At 40.6% G+C, this 25,239-nt stretch overlaps 1 protein-coding gene across 11 annotated transcripts in view; it reads left to right on the plus strand.

The window, feature by feature from the left end:
• MYBPC1 (myosin binding protein C1) overlaps window positions 1-25,239 on the plus strand; it is a 94,634-nt gene that overhangs the window by 18,529 nt on the left and 50,866 nt on the right. For 5 of the 11 annotated variants that reach the window (XM_033163286.1, XM_033163285.1, XM_033163277.1 and 2 more), the window contains exons 2-10: window positions 2,918-2,950; window positions 5,570-5,611; window positions 12,512-12,547; window positions 12,921-12,944; window positions 13,873-13,908; window positions 15,270-15,374; window positions 16,488-16,636; window positions 18,087-18,204; window positions 22,253-22,301. In XM_033163286.1, the coding sequence (XP_033019177.1) occupies window positions 2,918-2,950; window positions 5,570-5,611; window positions 12,512-12,547; window positions 12,921-12,944; window positions 13,873-13,908; window positions 15,270-15,374; window positions 16,488-16,636; window positions 18,087-18,204; window positions 22,253-22,301 (592 nt within the window). Of the gene's footprint in view, window positions 1-2,917; window positions 2,951-5,569; window positions 5,612-9,210; window positions 9,248-12,511; window positions 12,548-12,920; window positions 12,945-13,872; window positions 13,909-15,269; window positions 15,375-16,487; window positions 16,637-18,086; window positions 18,205-22,252; window positions 22,302-25,239 lie in introns of those variants that run through there. The other 6 variants (XM_033163278.1, XM_033163279.1, XM_033163282.1 and 3 more) reach the window with 6 other exon arrangements.

Raw genomic sequence — 25,239 nt, forward strand, 5'->3', positions numbered from 1 at the left:
CCCTGCAACTTTGGCTGAGAAGCAAGTAAATTGATTAAAATGATTAAATATACAGGTAAACCATAATCGGAAAATGGGGTCTCTTTATTCTTTTCCCAATCACTACTACCAAGTTTACTGTTGGAAAATCTGTCCATTTAAACCACACATGTGCTATTCACAACTGATGGTGAAGTCTTTAGATTTTGTCAGTTAAATTGAGGTATTTTGTGAAACTAAGATTAAAAATGAATGATTTGCCCTAGGCAACTTACTTTTTCTCCTCAGCTAGGGCAATTCATTTATAATGACTGACCCACTTGGACCCTTGCAATGGACAAAATGGGGTATAACCACATTTCCCCTTAAGTATTATTACTCACATGGATCCATTTCAGTGACAGTGCATTGTTTACATTTTTCTTGAATACTGGCTTAATATGGGTGATGTTAAATGACCATTTTAAAAGGATCACACCATCCCTAAAGAGAATTTCATAGCCATTGCCCAGTGAGAGTCAAAAAATGCAGGCTTATACACCCTCAGATACAGTACACACACTAAAGAACAGCAGCACATATGCCTAATTTATTAGGACTGGCAATTCTGTGCCTAGGTTCTTGGGAGTAGGTTCCATTGAGCATAGAGGTGCTTGCTTCTGATAGCATAGGTTCAACTTAAAACATGCTGAGAAAGAACTTCAGCCAATTGAAATGCCACTTTTAGCTTTGTATTAGAAATGCAGTTTTATCTTGCAAAGCAGTGTTACCATTTAATTTGTTAGTATGAAGTAGGAACTCATTCAAAGAATTCAAAGGAATTCCCCTCCAACCCATAGTGTTTCTTCTTCATAAAACACACACACAGAGGGAGGGGGGGGAGAGAGAGAGAGAGAGAGAGAGAGAGAGAGAGAGAGAGAGAGAGTCAAGATGTACCAAGAATGCATTTTACACTTAAGCCTGCCGCCAGAGGAGAAGGCTTACCAGGATTCTTACTGGAACAGAGAACCAACATCACTAGCATGCTTGAGAATATATTTAGTCTGCAGAGTCTCACTGTGAGTGGCCAAAACTGAAATGTTATTTCTATTATTTGCTCAAGGGGTTCACTGGTTTTATAATATCTTTGGTCACATGGAAGAAGCTGGTGTGGATTGATTTTCAGTGTGTAAAGTTTAACGGTACCTTTACGTGCAGCTCTGCTCAAACTACTCAACATTGCAAGCTAATTGGACAAACATGGAACACCACTTCAAATAGGCCTTTTGCCTGAGGGAACATGAGTTTGTCTGAACAGGGCACACAGAAGCCTCAGCAGCCCTATAACCAGCTTGATCTAAAGCTGTAGATCTAAAGCAAATAGTAGCTCTTAAAAAGAAGTGTTTATTGAATTTTCAAGACAACAACATAAAGACAAGACAAACATAAAGGAATGAAGAACACCAACTATGTGAAGTGTATTATTGCAGTTGGAAAAAAATAAGCAGAAAGTTCAGTACACTTTTGCAGACATTGTAATAAAATAGATTCTGCAAAAGGGCATTTTGGAAGTAAGAGTCATATATCAGTCAGGAAGCCTCACCACATAGAGACACATGCAAGCTGGCCAATGTGTATGGTGGTCCTGGACTGCCCAGACGACAAGACCCCACTCTCAGCCTCACTGATGTATTCCAAAGGCAAACAGAGCAATATATTTGGCACTAGCTTGGCTGCAGGAGTTGCTGGAAGGAGGCATACATGACCTGTCTTAGGGAAGGGATTCCACTCCAGATTTCTGTAGGGCCTATTCCTTAGCCTTTTCTTCTCCCAAAGATGTCGTGCAAGACAGTGGATATGGATTTTAACTCCTGAAGCCTTTCTCATACATGAGTATAGTTGCAAGGCAGTGAAGGTTTAGGATCAGAGTTTTCCTTCTCCTAGATACAGTGGTGCCCCGCTAGATGAAAATAATTCGTCCTGCGAAAATTTTCGTCTAGCGGGTTTTTCGTCTAGCGAAGCGGCAATGCAAGCCACGTTTTCGCTAGACGGAAAAAAAAGACGAAAAATTTTTGTCTTGCGAGGCAGCCCCATAGACTTTTCCGTCTTGCGGCGCTGCCTTCCGCTAGATGAATGCCTTCGTCTAGCGAGTTTTTCGTCTAGCGAGGCATTCGTCTACCGGGGCACCACTGTACTGCAGGCTAGTATCTCAGGTTGACGAGCCCCATCTGTTCCTCATTTCCCTCTAAAACATGTGCAGAAACTGCCTTCTTGACCATTGGACTCACTCTTAGTCTTGTCTGCTCAATATGCTGGAGCCTGTTTTCACATGCAGGGGAAGTCCCTAAGTCACTGAGAGATTGAGACCCATCAACATGCCCTCACCAAGTTTAGCTGATCAGTCAAAGCTGTTTCCCAGGGTGTGGCTGCTGTCGCATGCTGACAGCTTCTAGGAGACACAGGTGAGAATTGAGTGCAGGGTGGGGACCAAAGGTGGACAAACTACCCCAGAAGGAGCACATGTCCCCCACTAGAGGTATTATCCCTCGGACATGATTATCTGAGTTAATTAATTTCCCTTCCAACTTAACAAATGTTCTTATGTATGTTGATGGCTCTGCAAAAATATTATTTGTAAAATAATGATAATGCAAGGAAATAGCAAATCAATTTGGTATTTATTACAGGAGAATAAAAGCAATGTGAACCAACTATTTGGTGAGATAGTTCGCTGCTTTCATCTGTACAACAATGAAACAATTTGAATAAAACCAAATAAATTAGTGGGTTATACACAAGACCACAATAAACATCTACAAATCCATAATGGGAAGGCTTTCATGTATAGAATGAAATTCAGAATTTGCCTAGCTCTTCAAGCTGTATTCAGTACTGTAGTAGACCTGTATCTATTTGTATACATTGATGTTTCTAAAAGTGCTTCTTTTATCCTTTTCAGATGAAACAGAAGCAGAGACTGCACCACCTCCAGGTTAGTCACTAGAATTTGTGGTTTTGGTTGATGTAGATATGTGTTGTTTAGGCTTCATACAATACACAAAGAGGTGACTGTTTATTGGATTAATAACTGCACTTCTACAAGATTAACAGTGCAGTCCTTTGTGTGTCTTCTCAGAAGTAAGTCGCACAGAGATTAAGGAGCTTATTCCCAGGTAATTTGCAGTTTAAACTTGTTTTAGAGTTATAGATTCAGGTAGGTAGCCGTGTTGGTCTGACACAGTAGAAATAGATAAAATAAAAATTAAAAAATTGTCCAGTAGCGCCTTACAGACCAACTAAGTTTGTTCTTGGTATGAGCTTTTGTGTGCATACACACTTCTAGGGTGCCATTTACAAGTTACCAGGTAACTTGCAGCTTAAACTCATTTTAGGGTGCCATTTACAATGGTCATTACAGTGAGGATGCTAGGAATCCTTTATATGTCTACTCAGTGGCAAGTCCCATTGAGTTCATTGGGGCTTATTCCCAGGTAATTGGGTATAGGATTGCAAGCTTAATTCCCTTGGCTCCCCGGCTCCCCATCTCTGGAAATTGTGGGTATTCTGAGGATGCTAGTTCTTTTCTAGGATTTTTTTTTTGACAGAAATTGCACATAGATGTATTTAGGGAAATTGGGGGGGGGGCAAGGAATTGATCCAGTGAATGGATATAAGAAAAAGAGAAATATTTTGCCTCTTCGCTTTGTTATATATGGAGGGGAGGGAAAGCGAGAGGAAGAAGGCCTCATGCTAATAAAGAAGGCCTAAAGAAAGTGCATTATTTAATATTTTAGCCCATGTGGTGGCTGATGAATATGGAATCTAGTACAAACAACAAGCAAACATAGATTTGGGGTAAATACTTATTAATAATTGAAAATTCACCAGATTTCAAATATTTGAGCATTTCTGCTCCAACCCTACATTTTTGTTTTAATATCCAAAAATCCCCTCGTGCAGCTAATACTAACTGCTGTTGGTTTATCCCTGCAATGCACACATAACATTTCAAAGCACATTTCACACAGTAAACCATGTGATCTGTTGCATTAGAAATCCTTACAGATCTGTTGAATTAAATAACAAAACTGCAAAAGAATGGAGTTGGAAGTCCTTCTCTTTTCTCCCTGGAAAGAAACATTTGTAACACGAATAATTACAGATGTGGCAGATTGCATAAGTGGTCACTGCTTTCCAGTGGTTTTGACTCAACAAAGAACTTTGATCCTGGAACCTGCTCCACCAATAGTTCTGGAGCAAGCACAGTTGCATGTTTCTGCTTTATCAGCTGATGTTTGGGAGGATAATCCTTTGGCCCAGTAGCCCAGGCAGTTCAACAGAAGCCCTGAAGCTTTTACAGCTGTTCCGAAGATGCTAACTATGTCCCACCACCTGGTATTTGGGAAGGTGTAGAGAGAGTTTGTTGATCCTCCTGCCCATGGCATATCTTTCTGGATATTTTGAGCTTCCTGTGTACACACATATGCACACACATGCAAAAATGTGAGCACACAAATGGTGTTAAACCCAGATTGTGGCTGCTACATCTAGAAGCTTGTTGAGTTAAAAGTCAACAGTATGTGACCAAATATGTGGAGAGGGAAGGGGGTAGAAAGAAAATTTGCTACTGCTCTTCTAAAACTTGATTATAATAATTATGGATTCATTCCCATGTACATACTGTACAGAAAATAGGGGAAATGTTGGTGCAGGATTGTTCAGAGTTACTTTCAAGTTGCAACCCTATGCATGTTTTCTGAATGAGCCCCGTTGAACAAACATACATAAGATTGCACTGCTACTCCAGGTTAATAGATCATAGAATTGTAGGGTTGGAAGGGACTATGAGGGGTCATCTATTTCAACCCCATGGAATACAGGAATCTTTTGCCCAACGTGGGGCTCGAACCCACAACCCTGAGAGTCTTATGCTCTACTGAGCTATCCAGGTTGTTTGCATATATGTAAAATGAGTGGGCCCTGCAAAAAACAAATGTTACGCTGTTGAGGGCTTCTGTTCAGGGTTTCAGCCAGCCATGCCCTTTTTCAAAACACAGTACTGCATTCCATTCCCCTTCCCCCATTCCTGCATCAGTTAGCATTCTGTGGTCACTGAGCATGCTCAGTTCTCATTGGGCCATCTTGGGGTCCCACCCACCCCTGGCATAATTTTTGTTTGTTTATAGCTGTAAACCTTGCGCACTCTCCTCTAAAGCCAAATATTATCTACTTTGAATGGCAGCAGCTCTACTGGCTTTCAGACAGAGGTTGCCTATCTATCACCTGTTCAGTTTCCTTTTCCATGACCTGAATCTGAGTCTTTCTGTATCCAAAGCATGTGTCCTCCCACTGAGATATGGTCCCTTTCCTAATTAATTGTTTCAATCAACAGGCATTTTACATGCTAATAGGATCCAGTTAATATCCATTTATATTAATACTCTAACTCTTTCGGCCTCTGGCAAGTAATTCTCTGGGGCGTAGTGGCTGCTGTGTATGTGCAACATCTAAACATGTTGTGTCAGCATTGCAGGCGGGTGCGCCAGCACAAATGTTGGTGATCTGGGTGTTTTCTCACAAAAAAAAAATGTTGCTTCTACTTCCTACACAGAACAAAATAAACCTGGGGAGGATGGAAATCCACCTAACAAAGGTGAGTGCAGTTGTTCTCCAAAAGCTAGAATGAGGCAACATATCAGTAGGTGCTGCAGCAGTATAGGTCATATGTATGTTTTCTCTTCTTTCTTCCAGTTCCCCATACGGTTTTGAATTTCATTTCATTTCATTGATATGATTTCATATGGCTTCCTGGCTTCCCGCACCGCCAATGCTTTTTTTCTTCATTCCCCCATTTACTTACTTCAGCTGGTATGCCCATTCAAACCTTCCTTGGAGAGGGCAGGCCTAGCCACAGCCATTTATGATTCAGTACAGGGGATGGGATGTATTAACAATGTGCAGGTGTAGTTGGACTCCAACTCCCATCAGTCTCAGCCAGCATGGCCAATGGGCAGGGATAACAGAAGATAGAGTCTGGTGCCACTCGGAGGACACCATGTTGTCCTAACCTCTGCTTTAGTAACTTTGACACAGGAAAAGTGTCCAGTAACGTTTATTGATGTGCAATGCTGCTGCCAGGTGTAGAGAAGAGTAGCCGGAATGTGTCACTCCGGCTCTTGCTACTATTTGTTTCCTGGTCCAGTTTATTACTTCTTTTATTGCATTTATAATCTGCGTTTCCTCCAAGGAGTTCAAGGCAGCATGCGTGTTTCTACCACTCCACTCCCTTAATTAATCTTCGTAACAACCCTTTGAGGTAGGTTAGGCTGAGAAGAGAGAGAGAGAGGCTGGTCCAAGATCACCCAATTAATGAGGTAGGCTGGGCTGACGGGCAGTGACTGGCCCAAGGTCACAAAGTGAGCTTCGTGGCCGAGTGGGGATTTGAACCCTGGTATCCCAGGTCCTAGTCTGACACTCTAACCACTATACAATACTGGCTGCAGTCTGCCCTTGATTGTAACGGCTCCCAAGATTGAGGTATTGTACAAAAATGGCATAGAAACCATCAAAAGCAACCATAAATTACAAACATGCATAAGCATAATATTAACTACTCTTAACCACTATAACACTCTTACCTATCAGTTTAAGGTACTAGCTCTTGTCATAAGAGCTTTAAAGGGCTTCAGTATCTGAAAGAAAGCCTTTGTCTACCATTCAGAACCTGAGATGCTGCTCTGAATTGCCCTGCCGACCACTTTGGCTAGAATAAAAAGTCCTGTATGACTAGTTCTGCATGTCAGGTGGAAGCCTTAAGACTTTCTCTTCTATAGTCCTCCATAATGCCCTGCAAGCAAACCAACCCCCCCCCCCAGCCACAACTTTTGGGGGAGCCATGTCCAACCTGATGAGCACATGCTGACTAGGATTGATGGGAGTTGCAGTCCAAAACATCGGGATGTTACCAAGTTGGGCAAGGCTGCCTTGGGGTATGCCCAGGGTAACTATTTGTTTCCAAGTAACGATGGGGATGCAATCTTCAGTGCAATCCATGCTACATAGTTCTAAATTATGTGTTTCAAAGCAAGGTATTAATTTGCATTTATGGAATGCTAGATCTCTGCCATCTATGCAATATCTATTTTATTTACAGAAGAATTGAATGTACAGCAGCCTCACCAAACTCACTATGTTATCCTCCAGTGACTCCGTTCTACATTTGTTTGTCCAGCATCATCATGTGTGTCTACGTAACTACCAGCGTACTCTCACATATTACATTCCACAATGTGCTTTCATTCATCTTCATTTTTGTGCTGAAGACATAGCTACCAGAACTGCGCTCATTTCCTGAAATAACAACACAAAATTAATGTGCTCATTTCTTTCTTTAGGTTCCATCAAGGCATCCATCCATCTAATAAATTACCCGCATGTTTCATTTTCATCTGTCTAGGTTCTGTGATCTACTCAAACAACTGATTGTTTCCTCTGTTATTTTGGTTGAAGTTTCCATCAAAACTCTGTATAAAATCTCAGCTGTCTTTTATAGACATACGTAGATGTCTATATTTAAAGCTTATGAGCAACCGTAGCAGATCTGGCAAGTGGACATAGATAAAATGTCATTAGTACTACTGGAGCCTCCCCATCAGCAACTTGCAAATATGAAACAGCACACCCTCCTGCCACATTGATGACATACTGCAGGGATGGGGACCCTTTGACTCCCCAGATGTTGCTAAACTGCAACTCTCATCTACCCCAGAAACCATGACCAATGGCCAGAGATGATGGGAGCTAGAGGTACCCCATGCCTGACACACTGTTTAAAAAAAACCATTTGATGTACAGTATAGTAAAGAGGAAGGTAGACCATTCCATAGACTTCTGGGGAAGTGTTGTTATCTCATTGATTCTGCTCAATTTGTTTGTTTGTTTGTTAAATTGCTCATTAGCCCTCTCCTGCTGCTCACCTCCCATCATGCTGCCTCTGACACTGGAGATACTAATATATTAGTAGCCACTGGTAGCATTTTTATCCAATATTGTCTAATTCCCCCCTTTAAAGTCATCCAGTTTGGAGGCCATCACTACGTCTTCTGCTAGCAAAGTGCTGCCATTTTAACTGTGTGAAGAAGTACCGGTAGTTCATTTTGTCATTGCCAGATCTCCTACCATTCAGCTTCAATGGATGACCCTGCGTTTTTCTCCTTACCTACGTTCTTCCTAGCATGCATAATTTTGTATATTATGTTTCCCCATGCTCATTTTTCCCTACACTTTTTTATAGTGAAGCCTTTCCTCCCACCCCTTGATCATTTTGGTTGCCATGTTGTTATGATAATGCAGATGTGGTTGTATTGGCATCCACAGTGAATGCCTTCATGTAAGGGAGTAAGTGTATAAGAGCATATTTTTTTGCAAGCAAGGTTGCTGTTGAAATGGGCCAATAGTGAATATGAGCCATTCTACCAGGTCACCTCCATGAAAACTACAATCAAGTGGACTGTAGGCCCCTCCAGTCATCTTAGAGCATCATTGCAATGCCACCTCCCTAATTTTTCAGAAGTGTCCTTGGCAAGCTCCAGCATTACTCAACATACACATCTCAGGATGAATAGGAAATGACATATAGACCACATTGCAGTACTGCTGGCCATATATTGTAACTACTTATAGACAAAGTATGATGCTTTGCATCTGCTGAGTATTAGCAAGTTCCCATCATGAAACAAGCATCAGTCAAGGTAGATCTCTTAAGTAGATCTTGACTGGTGAGGAATAAGATGGGCTTTTCAGGATGAGAGGTCAACTTCAGTTGTGATAATACTGCATGTGTAGAGCTCCACTTGTACTTTTAGATAGAAGTTCCCTTTATAGGTGGGCTGACAGAGTGGAAATAGATTGGCAAAGGTGGTTAAAGTTATGTCAACTTTCTTCAATCAAGTGAAACTGTTGCTTTAGTGCAGGCATAGGCAAACTCGGCCCTCCAGATGTTTTGGGACTACAACTCCCACCATCCCTAGCTAACAGGACCAGAGGTCAGAGATGATGGGAGTTGTAGTCCCAAAACATCTGGAGGGCCGAGTTTGCCTATGCCTGCTTTAGTGAATCACCTGATCTACCCAACTGGTATAAGTCTTCTTTGCGATAAAGAAATCTGTTTGCACCAGAATGCCTTCCTCTTGTTTTCATAAGTTCCATTATTAAATATATTTATATTCCATTAAAATTTTACTTGCAGAAGAAAAGGAGAGTGAAATAATGATCGTAATTCTACCATCAGGTCTGATATTCTTTGGGTATTTGTTATCTTTTGAACAGATGATGTTGCTAACATAGATTAGATCATCACTTTCTCATTTTTAAACTGATTGCTCTTGAATCATTCTTACATTTTGATTAAACAACCACTCCATCCAGTCCTAGCAACTAAAGAATTAGGAAAGATGGATTGCTACAGGTTTTTTCTCCATCCCATCTGTCAAAGCAGTTCTGCTGCTGTATGTTACCTTGATATCCATAGAAGGTTCACAACACATTTTAATGTCCTGGGGATGTTGTACAGACTGGTTGGTATTAACTTTTTTCTGCTTAGAAAATATAGATGGCACTGACTGGTGAATCTGCAGTTGTCACCTTACACACCAACCAGCTGTTTTTTTGTTCTTCCAGTTTCTCATATCATTCAACAATATAATAACAAATTAGACCACTCTTTTGTGTGATGATCATCTTCCACTTGGATAACAAGCATGACATCACATATATTGTGCTGACTGAACTGAGCAAATTACATATTTCCTTCATGTTTACATTGACCACAACAAGAACACTATTGTGAAGAAGACAGATGAGTGTGATGTTACTTTAATTAACTGCCAATCTGGTTGCATTCTGATCAGTTAGCACAATATTCATAAACAAATTCTTTCCAGTAGCACCTTAGAGACCAACTAAGTTTGTTCTTGGTATGAGCTTTCGTGTGCATGCACACTTCTTCAGTATTCATATTGTTCACTCATTTATCATAAGGCTATCATTTATCATGATCATAACTCTGAAGATTAGCATCTTCATGCCATCTTGCAGCTCATGGAATTTGCAGGTGTTCCAAACCTAAATGTACCCAACAGAAATAATAATTGTTGTTGTTGTTATCATTATACATCATTTTCCTGTGATCAAACGATTCCTTCTGTGTACCTTTAGTGTGAGTCAATACTTTGACTTCCTATGGAAGGATCAACATGCTAATAGTTGGCCTCAAAAGCAATGTCTCAGTACTGTTGAAAACATTTTTTTTTAATGCAGTTCCCTCATCTTAGTGGTACATGGGCAGGGTATGTTTAACTCTTTCCCTGTTCCATTTTCCCAGCTGCTGTTTTCCCTATTGTGATGGGACATATGGTAGTGTTTATCCATGTGGGCCAAAAGTCGCTGGGGAGGATGTTTTGATTGTGAACAGAGCATGGAAGGAAGGTTAATATAACTTTCTCCACTGCTGCTGCTAGCAAATTGACAGCTGCCTGTATAGCTACATTTCGTTATAAAATAAAAGTCAGGAAACTAATAACAGATTTACAGTGTAATGTGTAGTTTAGCCTAAGAAGATCACAATAATTTTGAAGCCAAAATCAAGTCTGATTCCTGCCTTTTTAAAACTTGTGTTAATGGGCTGCTTAAAAATGCACTTGCTCCATATGTAGAACTGCCTTAATTTCAAAAGCATTTACTCATATGAGTGACATAATTTTCAAATTTTTGATTAGAAGCATACTCTGATTCAGGGACACCATGCATACTTCCATGTTTGCAGGATTGGGACTAATCACATAAGTAAGAGCTTGACTACTCATGTGATTGAAAATGTGACATCCTGGCTCCAAGTACCGGTAAATAAACAGAAGTCAAGCCACTGATTATTATGGAGCCAGAATTCACCTTTTCTGGATGATTTCACTTGAAAATGCTTTTCTTACATGGGTAAGTGGGTATAATGTTCTGAAATTCTGAATTATTTTGTTCTTCATACTGTGTGTGCCTTTTCTTAAAATGGCTTGATTCTTCTTCTCATCAGGAACTTCTTTAAATCATTTAAATGTAACGTATGGATAGCAAATTTCCATAATTATATTTACATCGCTTTAAAAACATAAAGACAGAGTGTCAGACAGACATCCTAAAATGCGATGGAAGTGGTTTTCATGCAATGCATTTGAAAGTTTACTTCAACCATGTGGGAAATGTCTTCATCACTCATATTTGTTCTGTGGCCTTCCACGGAGGTAAAACATAAGTTATTCCAGTAATATTTATTTACAGTAGCCTATAAACAGAGGCGTAGGAAGGTCAGGTGGTACCCAGTGCGGAAAATTTCTTGTAACCCCCCCCCATTGATACCCCCCCTGTAAAAATGGTTTTACCTTATTTCATATTTTCTTACAAAGGAGTAATAACAAGTAATAATAATAAAAAACTTTTATTTATATCCCGCCCTCCCCGGACGAAGTCGGGTTCAGGGTGGCTAACATCAGATACATAACATTGGTATAAAATCAAACAATAATTAAATTACCTCCTAAAAACATCTCAAAATCAAATTAAAGTCTAATTAGATGGCTTTCCACAGGGTTAGGGTTGGGAACAGTAAGTGCTCCACTGAACTGAAATTTCAGCCTTCACGACATAGTAAAACAGCCAAGTAAACAGCTATTTTGGTGGAGGAGGGTCAAGATATTAACCGATATGCATGAGATTTCATATATAGCTATATAATCCCTAGTATAGCAAGATAAGACCTTTGGAGCAGGCATTTTTAAAAAAGTTTTTTATGAACTGCCCTAGTAGGGCAGTAATTGTTCCTTGATAATTTGTCACCCCCTCCATTATGGAACTTGGGGCAGTACGCCCCCCTTTGCTACGCCCCTGAGTATAAATAGTGTACAGTATAAATATTGCAAGTGGCCTTTTAGCCTTTTTCCTTTCATTTGCCCATCTTAAACTTTAAGTCATTATATAATTGTAATAGTGGAGTATTGGGGGATGTGTATTTTGTTGTGGAATTAGGATGACCTAACATGCATATTTATTGGTTGTAGCTCAAGATATTAACATCTTCAATCTAGACCACTACTAATTATCACATCAAAGTGCACTCCTGTTCTCTAAATTATGGGAAATGTGTCAAATCTAAACAGAATTCTTATTGCTTTATTATTTGCAATAACAAATAGGTGGACTCTTAGGTCCTGTTGACTTAGGATGGGAAAGAGCTAAATACGTGCTTAACTCTTCCACTGAAAGGTATGGGACCTAAGAGTCTTGATTTTGACAGGACCGAGTGAAATCCTTGTTGATCATGTAAGTGATATAGTTTTTATCTAGGCAGCTTGTCAGAATTTGAAAGAAGAAAAGGTAATGGTTGAATCTCATTAATTTAGAGCCATCTTCTGCCAAGTGATGGAATCTTTTTTCCTAATTATGGTGTTATTTTTGTGTGTATATATATTTATATAAAAAACCCTTTATGTACACATTTTACTTGCAGACGGGAACGTCAGTGAAATGACATCCTCTTCAGAAGGTCAGATCTGTAGTTGACCTTGATTTTCATTGTGTCTTTTTTGTACTCCATTTCCCCCCTCAATATTTCTAACATACACAACCACTCTGAAAACTCTCATTCATACCCATGTTTTAATAATAGATCACACATTACATCCCATTTTTTTGTACTTGCGTGAAGCACTGAAGTTGACCATTCCAGCTGCTCGATCCCATAAAGCTTTATCCATCAGTTTGCAGTTTTCATTACCAGTGTTTCCAGCTATCATTGTTTCCTTTCCTTCTCTTGCAGGTTCCTCATTATCATTCATATGTACTAAAAAAAAGGATAACTTTCATTCTTCCTTTTCCTTGCTTGCTTTGTTTTACTTGTTATTTATTTCTTTTTACAGATGAAGATGACACTTCAACTGCAGGTTAGGAGGTCTATTCTATTTTGCAGTGTTTGTCTGCTGTGATGAGGAGAAATAACAAGAATTGGTTCTTCTGTTGTCAGCCAGACATGAGCCCATCTAACCAGGGGGTTGAAGGCCTGTTACTATTGGTGCAATAGGATCCCTGCATTGTCTCCATCTCCAGTGTCCTAGAGTCACCCAATAAGCATGCAAAGGGAGTTTCTTAGCCATTATATGCTCCAAAGCTAAGCATTTAGGAACACTGAAAACACAAGATGCTTTTGTTTCAGGCAACTGGTGTGCAAGTTCTATTGCATACAATGGAACTTCAAGGGAAACACAACTTGTCACTCTGAAAGAAGACAGTGGATTTATATCCAGTCTTTCTATCTTGCTGGAACTCACGGTCCCCAAATTGTCCCCTAGGGTTGCATCCAGCTAGGTTCAGAGTAGACCAACTGAATTGAGCAATCCTAAGTTAGGCATGTCCATTAATTTCACTAGGTCTGCCCTCTGCATATGACTAACATTGGGCAGTGCCCCTAGGAAGAGCTCTGCTGGATGAGGCCATTGCTCCATCTTGTCTGGTATCCTACTTTGCATAGTGGCAAGCTAGATGCTGCTGAGTATATGGCCTCAGAATATGAAGTTTCCATCTACACATCATGGCTATTAACCACAGATAGACCTATGTGCCATGATAATGCCCTTTTATTCATCATATCCAGACACCAACCTCACCCTGATGTGCTGGATCTTATGTCTTCTTACTAGTCCCTAGGAAGTTTCCTACTCTCCTTCCACTGATTAGACAAACCCATAAGTTCTACAACCTTCCCTCCCCCCCTCTTTCAGCATATGACAATAGCTCCCAATCCTACACAGCCAGTATAGTAACCAAGGTTATAGCTTTTGATTTGACATCATCCAGTTTACTCTTACCTTTCAGGTGGGACTAATCGATCAGGAGAGAGAAAGGACTCAGGTGAGACTTTCTAAAACAGAAAGGAAAGGAGGAAGAACAAAGACCCCCCCAAACATTCCAATTTTCTCCTAATGCAATAACTATTAATGAACAATTTATTGTAGCTTACTTTTCGACAGATGCGGTTGCTGACTTTTGTACCCTTCATGCTAACCTTTGATTTTTGTTTTATATTTGTTTCAGATCTAGAAAAAAAAGATCCTGATCCAAAGCTTCATGAGGTTCCAGTGTGCAAACAGAACTCCGTGTGAGCAAGGACTTCTCCATGCACTTCACTGGAGTGAAAAGAAGTGCTCCTGCTCACATGGAGCTCTGGAGCACAAAAGTCAGTCTGGTGCCTTCCTCTCCCTGGCACCCACCAGATGTTTTGGACTACAACTCCAATTATCCCTGGACATTTGCCATGTTGTCTGGGGCTGATGGGAATTGTAATCCAAAACAAAACCACTGAGGGGAGCAGGTTACAGAAGGCTAACATAGATTATTCCAGAAAATAAATCTGGAAGACCCAGGCACAGACCTCCTTTTCTTTTCTTTTCTTTTCTTTTCTTTTCTTTTCTTTTCTTTTCTTTTAACAGATTGCAACTAATTTTTACAGTGGGAATGTGAAAAACAACACAACAACCCAAGACCCATGTTAAACATTTGACCCTTGGGCACATATGTCTTACTGCCTTGTTTGACAAAGCATGCTATTCCTTAGAAACTAGAACAATGTTGATATTTTAATGGAATTTACTTTGCATGGAAGTTATTTTTATGTGAAATTGTGTTATTTCCACACACAACCAGAATCAAACTGGGAATGATGGAATTATAGAATCATAGGGTTGAAAAAGACCCCAATTCCATAATGTTTAACGCATGGCTCTGTACAGATGCTGTTTCTCCACAGAAGAGCTTACATAATCTTTATTGGTTATTGCAGGATTAAGAACTTAATTACCAACACTTGCAAGAAAAACTATTCAGCTGTTCTCAATTAACACTGATGTTAAGTTTTTACAATGTGTTTTAGTATGTCATCTATACAGTATACATCTATTAATATAGAGCTATTTATTTATTTATTTGCTTGCTTGCTTATTTGCTGTGAAAGCAATGGCACAGACCAGCACAATGTTATAATTTTCCATCACCACAGACAGGGCAATTCCATTCAGAAAGTTGTGTTCAATAAGAATTTTCTATCCTTTTGCTACCAATAACATCATGTCATGCTGAAAAAGTGTGACGGAGAACGTAAGTACCCTTTGAAGTAGTAGTAGTTTAAAGAAATGGTATGTTAGAGCTAAAATAAAGAAATTAGATCGCAAGGTTTATTGCAATAAGTTAATTTCCCCCCTCTTTCTCCATATTAGTATGGTCTACGGGAGATGGCCCTCAGGAAGAAGGAGATAAGCAAGACAATTCACAAAAATCCCTTTTATTTGTTGAAAAACCAAAGGGTGGAACAATTAGTGTCGGTAAGTGCTGTAACAATTTTTTTAAAATAAAAAAATTAATTTGTCTATTACACATACATGGGATTCTGAATAGGGCTATACCTACTTAGCTTCAGCAAATGCTGCAGTTTCTGGTATTCTCAAATGATCAATTAGTCCTCCATTGCCCCTCTCCCCAAAAATGTTGAAGACTGAAATCTTATGCATATTTGCCTGGAATAAGCCTCACTAAACAAAGTGGTGCTTACTTCTGAGTAAACATGCACAGGATTCAGCTATACACTTATACCTTATGAAGCTCAAAAGACATACTGAGATTACACTTTCAAATTTCATATGGAAATAAATTTTAATGGATGATTAATCCAGGAGCACATATGAAGCAGCAGAGCCCTTTCTAGAAGTTTAAATTGAATCATCTAGCTATTTAGAGGAAAACAGGAACAATGTGGGGTGGGGCTAGATTCAGGCTCTCCTCCTTTTTTCTGGACAGCCAATTGTTGGAATGTTAGTTTTTAAATAGGGAAATCAACCTGGTATGTGCACAGCCTCAGCTTCTGTGGGTTCAGCAGGAAAACCACACACACAGCATCTAGTTGCAACATATGGGTTACATGCCTGTTTCTAGAGGCCCTGCTGATACCAAGATGCTTGCTCAACTAATTATGGGTTTATGTAGTTTTGGAATGTATAGTATTTTGGTCACTAGTGGCTCAAATATAACAGATGCGCTTACAACTAAGGGGTTCTTTGACGACCACTGATGTATATATGTTTTTTGAAACTGTATATAGTTTGTATATGGGGGAGATATCAAATTTTGTTTGCATTTAAAGGCAAACCTACCCAAATCACACTTCCTAAACAGTACACAAATTAATCTTTCTCCAAATTTTATAATGCAGTTATTCACCCATGTGACATGTACAAAACCACACATATTTTTACAAAAAAAGTGTGTACTAGGCAAAATGTCTATACTAGGAGAAATTTACACTAAATTTCTAATAAATCTTCATGAGGATTAACATATTGCCAGGTGTTTATCAGATGAGGATTAACATATTGCCAGGTGTTTATCAGATGAGTAGTAATGTTTCTAATGTGACTAATGTTTTCTTTTGTTTTCCCAAGGACAAAATATTACATTTATAGCAAAAGTTGAAGCCCAGGATCTTCTCCGAAAGCCAACTGTTAAGTGGTTCAAAGGGAAATGGATGGACCTGGCAAGCAAAGTAGGGAAGCACCTTCAGCTAAAGGAGACATTTGAGCGCCAAACCAAGGTATGGAGGGATGGCAGGACTCAGTTTTACCTGTTTCTAAAATCCAGACTTGGTAGTAAGGACATAAGCTCAGGGGGTGAAGACCTGACTGAAATTGATATTTTGTGAAGTAGGTAAAAGGAAAACTCAAACATTAAAACAGGTTATCTCCAGAAGTAGCTCAGTGTGTGCTTATCAAGATGGGCAAGGTCGTGAAAAGGTTTGGCACAGTGCAAACACATCAGCAGAACTAATCTGGTGCTCCTACCAGTGCATTTGCACCAGAAGTAAATCTGGCATTTGAGCAGGATCTCATGTACCCATTTATCAGGCTTTGACCCAGACATGCCAGTTCAAGGACTCTCACTGGTGCAATGGGACTTGTATCCTCTTCTCCCCTTGTGTGCTCCCCATGCCTTTCCCTGCTGTGGGGAGTCAGAAGAACCCCCCCCCCCCCAGAACAGCAGTAGAGGAGATATAATTCCACCTGGCAAGCAGAAATGTTTGTGAGGATGGAACAATTGTGTTAGCCCACAATTGGTTTCCACCTAGGGCTTGTATTTTCTCCTACTATGAAATTTGGTGGCTGAACAGTTTGGTGTCTAGCAGGCGCTTCACATGGTGGGGGCTGAGGGTCTTCAGACTTCAATTTTTCAAGGAGCAGCCTGGGCTCCCCCAAAATCCTGTGGCACCTGCTCCACTTCTTCCTCCCCGCCAATGCCGTGCAGGGATTATTTGATAGTGAATAAAAATTAAAGGTAGAAAGAGTTCAGCCTCTGACCTCATTAACAGTGCAATCTCAAATCCAATTGAAAAAAGGCTTAATTCTGAATAGTCATGTGCAGAATTGCCTTGTAAATGTACAAGGAAGCAGGAACATCCCAATTCAAGCCCCTGATTCCCTTTCAGCATGGCTAAGTGTCCTTCCCTAAATAGAAATACTTGAGGAATTTGACCTCTGTGGATTCTTGTAGGAAATTATCAAAAGCATAAGAATATAAGACGAGCATGCTGAATCTGACCAACGGCCTACATAGTTCAGCATCCTGTTCTTTCAGTGGTCAACCAGATGCCTGTGGGAAACCTAAAAGCAAGACCCCAGCACAGGACCATTCTGCCGTCCTGTGGTCTGCAGCAACAATCCATCCTTCTTGGACTAATGTGTAGATGCAAACTTAGGTTACCACTGTTTTTCCAATTAGATTTTTTGTTGTGGGCTTGTTGCTGTGACAAAAATTACAACAGATGACTCAACAGCTTTAAAAACCACAGAGCAGAACGTGGGAGCAGAATAGAATTATGGCTAAAAATTGTGCAAAAGTAAAGAGAGTAGTAACATCAACTCATCTTTAACCCTAGTAAATTAATGTAGTATATGATATTTGTAGGTGTATGTGTATGAATGTGTTTTCAGCTGCTGAGAATTTCCCTGAATTTCATTTAACAATTGCACTGTATGTTTGGATTTCAGATGTACACATTCGAGATGCAAATCATTAAAGCTAAGGAAAACTATGCAGGAAATTATAGGTGTGAAGTAACGTATAAGGATAAGGTTGATAGTTGCTCTTTTGATCTGGAAGTCCAGGGTAAGGATCCCTTTTATGTTTTCTTTCTTTAACACAAAATATATAACATAATTTGAGGTCATGTTTGTCTGAACTCCTCATGCCTATATCTAAGCATGCTTCAGAGGCCCACTGAAAGGTTTCAGGTTCATTTTTCTTATTTTTATCTCAACGTCAGCCCATTTAGAGGTGTGTTATCTATTTTGATGCAAATATGAGCAGCTAGTGATATAATCTTGGGACTGTCTTGGAAGAAAGACTTGTGGAGGCTGAAATGTGTCAGTGAGAAGAGAGTTCTGCTGATGTGCTCTGGGATTTACCCATTATGGGCTTCTCCTGGACTTCGCTTAATAGAGATGTGCCTGGGTTTATGTCTACCTAGAAATGAGAGCATCTGGAAGACATTAAGTTGAGGCACGGTAGGATAAAAATTGAGGTGAAGATATATGCTGTTGTTTCTGTTGCACTAGGGAGTCCTAGGATATGGAGCTTTGAGAAGGAAGGGGTGCAAAGGACCACTGATAGAGAATTCTCACCACAAGAATATGAACCCTGCTGAATTTGATCAAAGCCTGTTGGGCTCTATCCCACACTGCAGCAAAGGACTTCAATGAGTGCAAAAAAATAATAATTCATGTTTCTCTCCTGTCTCCTCCTTGCACCCTCAAAACTGGGAAACCCGCCAGAGCAGATTTGCGGGGAGTAGAATAGAGGAAGTCTCATTGTACCAGCAGGACCCAATTGGTGCATCATTGGATACCATCCACTGTTTCCCACAGTGACCTACCAGATGCCTCTAGGAAGTCCACAAGACAGTAGTCACCCCCACCCCGAGGTTGCTGCTGTATACTGCCTATGAATATAGAGGTTTCATATAGCCATTATGGCTAATACCCCCCTTGGAAATACTTTAACCTCTCTGAATTTATGTAATCTCCGCTTTAAACCAACTTGGCACTTTCACAGAGCTGCAGCAGGCTACAAATGACTCAGAAGATGCTTTGAGTCAGTGAAGTCACATTAAGTTCTTGAAGCAATTATTTGAGAAGCTTGCTGAAGCCTGCAGTTTATATTTGGAATAAAGTTTATATGGCAGTGATGACAGCTCAAGACTCTACAAATTTGTCCATGACGTAGGTTAAAGAAAGGACTCCCCTTCAGCTCACCTCAGGCTTAGCAAGGAATTTGCCTGTTACAAACCTATCATGAGGCAGAGAGAGAGAGAGAGAGAGAATATTAAGTTCCTGGAATACCACTGTCCCACACTCAGTTGGAAAGCAACTTTATAAATCTTTGCAGAGAAGCGAATGAAATGCACTGCCGGCAGATCTTATGGTACCACAGTGTGCATATGGGGTGTGTGCATTTGGTTACAGACAGGAAGGGCTTTCATGGTGAGGTATAATGACCCCCCCCCTTTTTTTTTGCAGGATGAGTATATAGAGCCACAAAAGTTCTAAGCACTCTTCAACTCTGTCCAGTTCACTTTGACAGAGGAGGAGTTGATGAAACAGGAGGAGTTGAAGAAACTCTGCACAGTTGCACAGTTTATTCATGGGAACAGGCCAAGAACAGAGACAGCTCTTTCTAATGGGTTTGAAACAAGTGGAGAGCAAAGCTGGATAGACTTCACTTATTATCTATTCTAGACTGTTCCTACAACTAACAGCTCAATCTGTTCTTTGCAAAGATCCACAATAGCTGTCAGTCACTGCCACTCAAAGTTAGGTTAACTATAGATTGTGGTCTATTTAATCCCCATGTGTATATTCTATGTATAGATGTGTGGATATGAGCACAGGACTCATAAAATCTCCCCTGACCACATAACCAGCATTCTAGGTGCCAGTGCCTACACTGACATGGCCATGGTCAATATTACGTTATGCCCTCCTGCATGTAAGATCTATACACACAGTTGAGGTATCTGCTGTAGATGGACATTTGTTTACATATGGAAAGAGCTTGCATAGTGAAGTATAATGACCCTCCTTTTTGCAGGATGAACATATAGTACCATAGAACCACCAAAGTAAAGGGAAGTCTACAGTTAGTGAATTTTTTTGGCAGAGGTTTAGATTGACTCAGACAATGGTGGGGTGGTAGTTATTCTCCCTGGTTTCATAGAATTGTAGAGTTGGAAGAGACCATGAGGGTCATCTAGTCCAACTTCCTGCAATGCAAAAATATTTTGCCGAACATGGGGCTTGAACCCACAACCCTGAGATTAACAGGCTCATGCTCTACCCACTGAGCAATTACTCAGTTTTGGGGGGTGCTGTAAAATGCAGTTTGCACTGCAAAATGACTGCAAAACTTTGGCACCAGTTTGGAGCGGATTCCAAATTTCAGGGTTCATAGTTAATGAATTTATTCCAGAGTGAGTTGGCCCCAGATAGGTCAGCTGAACCTGAGAAACAGCAGCAGCAGCATCACAGTGGATTCCATATCTCCATATGGTGGGATTTTAAAGCTGTGGTGATGACTTTCACCCTCTGAGAAGCTTTTGAAGTACTAGGCTTCTAAGTCTGGGAAATAAGCAGCCATTGTAATTGTAAGTGCAAGGCTTAATATATGTCAATCACCTTTACATTTGCAAATGTGTGCGGTCTCATTGATCCCATGGGACTGGCATTAACATTTCCTTTATTTGTGGACTAAGACAAAAACAAAGCCTATCCAAGTGCAAAGGACCTTCTCTGTCCCTCAAAATATTACTGTTGGGTCCTAAAGCCTGGTCACCTGGCCCTATGGCTTCAGCTGCCAGACACATCTAGGCAAACTTTCCAAATATCCCAGCCTTGCAGCAATCTGGCAGCTAACCCAATAGATGTTCATCCTAGGAAAACAAGCCTACCAAATTACCAAGGTCAGAGTGCTCATTAATCAGACAGGGAGGCAGGACACAATTAATGGAATGTCCAGCAGCTGACTGCCAATTAACCAGACAAGCCTCAAAGTCTGTGTGCATTCAGTAGCTTGTAGGCAAGGAGCCAGCCTGTCTGCGTGCATAAACTTTCTATAGAAGTGAATTGTTTTATCTGATTACATGTCTAATTTACACTGGGTGAAATTCAGTTCCATGTTACTGACTATATTCAGATCTCTTACTAAGTTGAATCAGAAGTTGTATTTTCACGGGGGATGAAGGAAATTTTAAGCGATGCCCAGAGCTTAACGCTTAGAAGTTATTTGCTTGGATTTTCTGATCATGACATGCTATTGTTTTTTCCTTGTTCTACTGCTATTTTTAGCTTTAATAAAAAGAAGCTCCTTCCAGGTGAAAACAAATTGCATCTAGTGTTCATTTGGGATTTCCTCAAAACTGTAGTTTTGAGACTACAATTCCCATCATCCCTTACCACTGGTCCTGTTAGCTAGGGATGATGGGAGTTGTAGTCCGAAAACATCTGGACGGCCGAGTTTGCCTATGCCTAAACCATCAAGTTCCGGTTAATTGTTTTAACAAGTAGAGGGCAAGTTGTTGACTTACTTCTATAAAAAAGTGGCATGAGAGCCTTCTACAATGGCTTCATTGTGGTTCTCACCTAGTAGATAGAGGCACCATAAAAAGAAGGTCTCAGGGTTGTACTGGTTTAAAGAAGATAGAGGCACCATAAAAAGAAGGTCTCAGGGTTGTACTGGTTTAAAGAATCCAATTGTAGTGTATTATCACCACCCTAAAATCCACACACATATGCTTTAAAGAAGGCTAACGAGATCAGAAATAGAAATGCTATATTAAATACCAGAGTAAAGGATCTTTATTTGAAAATTTTAAGAAATATGTAGAAAATAAAATATATACATAAAATCATACCTCCCTACATTAAAACAGAACATCTAAAGACTTGTTGAGATTGTATTTTATAAACCAAACATTTAACACTGTGGTGATAATATCTGTGGGCACGTATTAGGATTGCTCCTATTCCAGTACAGTATAAAAGTTCTTTATATAAATCCACAAAATGGAACATAGTTTTGTTCTTGCCTTGGTTGTATCCATTCAATTATCCTTCCTAAATTACAGAAACCACTTTTCTTATTTTCTTTTTCATATATACAGAAACTTCAGCTGCACCATCAATCGATATCCGGTCTGCATTCAAAAGAAGGTAACTTCAAGTAGTTATCTTGGAAAGTTATTCAATTATGAGTGGTGAAAGCAGCACATGCCCTGAAATACCTCTGGAAATCAAGCTGGTTGGAAAAACACAGCTAGAATGAACCTGTAATAAAAGCCTTTAACAAGCTTTTAGAAATGGCACACTAAATTGAAAGCAGAGTACCGTATATACGCGAGTATAAGCCGACGCAAATATAAGCCGAGGCACCTAATTTGACCACAAAAAACTGGGAAAACTTATTGACTTGCGCATAAGCCGAGGGTGGGAAATGCAGCAACTACTGGTAAATTTCAAAACTAAAAATAAATAAAATTACATTAATTGAGACATCAGTAGATTAAATGTTTTTGAATATTCATTTCAAAGAAAAACAGGGGCAAGGAGTTCCATAGGCTTGACTCTGCACCACAGGAATAAGCGCTTTCTTTTTTATTTGCCCCCTCCCCTCTTCCAACAGTTAGGCTTTCCTTTTTATTTCTTTGGTGTATTTTATGTCCAATATTTCCATCCCCCTACAACCTCTATCAATAAATGGGTCTGATTCCTGAGTGTGAGGGGGTTTATTTTCAGGCCCTTTTCTTCCCTCCCCAAAGAACCCTCCCTTCCCAAACAGCCAAGCTGTGAATGGATCCAAAGGAAGATAAGAGTTGCAGAGCTCCTGTGACCTTGCCTCCTCCTGGGCTTTGCAGAGAGGAGGGGGGCAAGAGCCTCTGTTCCTTGACTTGGGGGTCCTCCCTGCACCCTCCCCTTCATCCCAGGGACCCCCTCTTCTCCCCAATGGACCCTTTGCAAGATGAGCAGAGACTCACTGGATTCAGGAGGTGCCTGGGATGCAGCACATGCAGAAGAGAGAGACAAAGGCCCCCTCCTCCTTTTGTAGGTGGGCTTGGTATTTCCTGACCTCTCTAGGAATCCCACTCAATCCTTTTTAACCCTTGGCAAGCCAGTGCCCCCAGCTTCTCTGATCCTGTCCTGTGCCTTTTGCAGGAAAGAGCTTCTCTCCACTTCTCTCCCCCCCCCCCAACTGACAGAGGGGGAAGCATTGTGCAGTGCTTCTCCGATCCTCCATTCTGTGCCTTTTTGCTGGTGAGTGGAGGCAGAGGCATCTTTACCCTTCCAGCTTGTGTCTGGAGGCGCTAGGACCTCGCAGACAGCTGCAAACGCACGGGATGGGATCGTGCGGGATCGGAGAAGACGCTCTCAGATCTCCATCCTGCGCATTTCCTGGTGGGGTGGGGGGGAGGGAAGCGGAGAGAAACTCTTTCTCTCTGCTTTTCCTACCCAAGGAAAGCGGAGAGAAACTCTTTCTCTCTGCTTTTCCTTCCCCACCGCCCGCCTCACTTGCGCATAAGCCGAGGGCGACTTTTTCAGCCCAAAAAATGGGCTGAAAAAGTCGGCTTATGCGCAAGTATATACGGTATTTGCCATAAAGGAGAATGTCTGTGCTTTTGAGATACTGTACAACCTCCTGCCCACTGCCAAGAATTTGAAATGGCTACTCCATTTTCTGTAACCTATTATTGATTTACACATTATTGTTGTTATGTGGAGGTTGTTCTTACTTGCTCCGTGTTTCTACAAGGGAAACTGTTCATATATGATAATGTGCACAAAAACCCCATGCATCTTATCAGTTGCTGCCCACAGATGTCTCACCATGAGATATCGGCTTCCACAATGTAAAACACTCACCAGGTAGTAGTCATAATATGTATGTTACAGTGAGCGGTGAAATTCTGTGAACGTTGACAACGCCAGAAAAAAATGGATGAATATCTGAAAACTCGGATAACATCAGTGAACGTTTATAATCAATGAAATGCTGTTGTTTATTATTTATACTGTGCCTTACGGATTGACATGGGCAAAATGGACAGGACCCTCCTCTAAAGTACCTTACAAGAGAAACAACAGAGGGAAGGAAGGAGATGGAATGGTTAAAGGGAAGAATGTGGGAAATCTTTAGTTTTCTTTATTGTTTATGTCCTACTTTTCTAATAAAAATAATAACCAAGGTGGGTTGCCATTTCAAAAAATAAAATAAAAAATAAATCAAAGCCATAAAGTAAAACAACCAAATCATAATATGCAATTGCACTACAAATCACAATATGAAATTGCACCACAAACAAGAATCAACAATAATTAAAACAGAAACAGTGGCCTGGTCCTCCCCATGTAACACTAAACTAGGGCTTGCTATACCTGCCTCCCCCATCCCGCATCCCAGGAAATGGGAAGGTTTCACTTCCATTTTCAACTAGCAATATTTATTCATTATGCCTAAACCCAGACAAACTGTGGTTAGTGTTAACTATAATTTAGGGAGACAAACCAACTCCAACCCATGATTTATAATGCCAACTCATTATATTAAACCATAATTAATCCTGTCCACAGTTTGGACAAAGCAAACTGTGATTTGCTGTGATTTGCATACAAAAGTGAAAGCTTCTGATTTTGCAGTTGCAGGAGAGGAGTGGGGCAGTGCACAAGCTTAGATCAGCTAGACTTGTTCCTGTAGTACCACTCTGTGGTTTGCTGTTTATGTCCAAACACAGCCAGCAGTTCCTTGGTGCAACCTCACTGTGGCCCTCACCACCCCAGTATGCTGCAGTGACTCAGTCAGGTGCAAAGCAATCATAAAACATCAGTAAGGTAAAGGTAAAGGGACCCCTGACCATTGGGTCCAGACGTGTCCGACTCTGGGGTTGCGGTGCTCATCTCGCGTTACTGGCCGAGTGAGCAGGCGTACAGCTTCCAGGTCATGTGGCCAGCATGATTAAGCTGCTTCTGGCGAACCAGAGCAGTGCACGGAAACACCGTTTACTTTCTGCCAGAACGGTACCTATTTATCTACTTGCACTTTGACATGCTTTCGAACTGCTAGGTGGGCAGGAGCAGGGACCAAGCAATGGGAGCTCAC

Source organism: Lacerta agilis, chromosome 10 (assembly GCF_009819535.1).
Source record: "Lacerta agilis isolate rLacAgi1 chromosome 10, rLacAgi1.pri, whole genome shotgun sequence".
Taxonomy (NCBI): Eukaryota; Metazoa; Chordata; class Lepidosauria; order Squamata; family Lacertidae; genus Lacerta; species Lacerta agilis.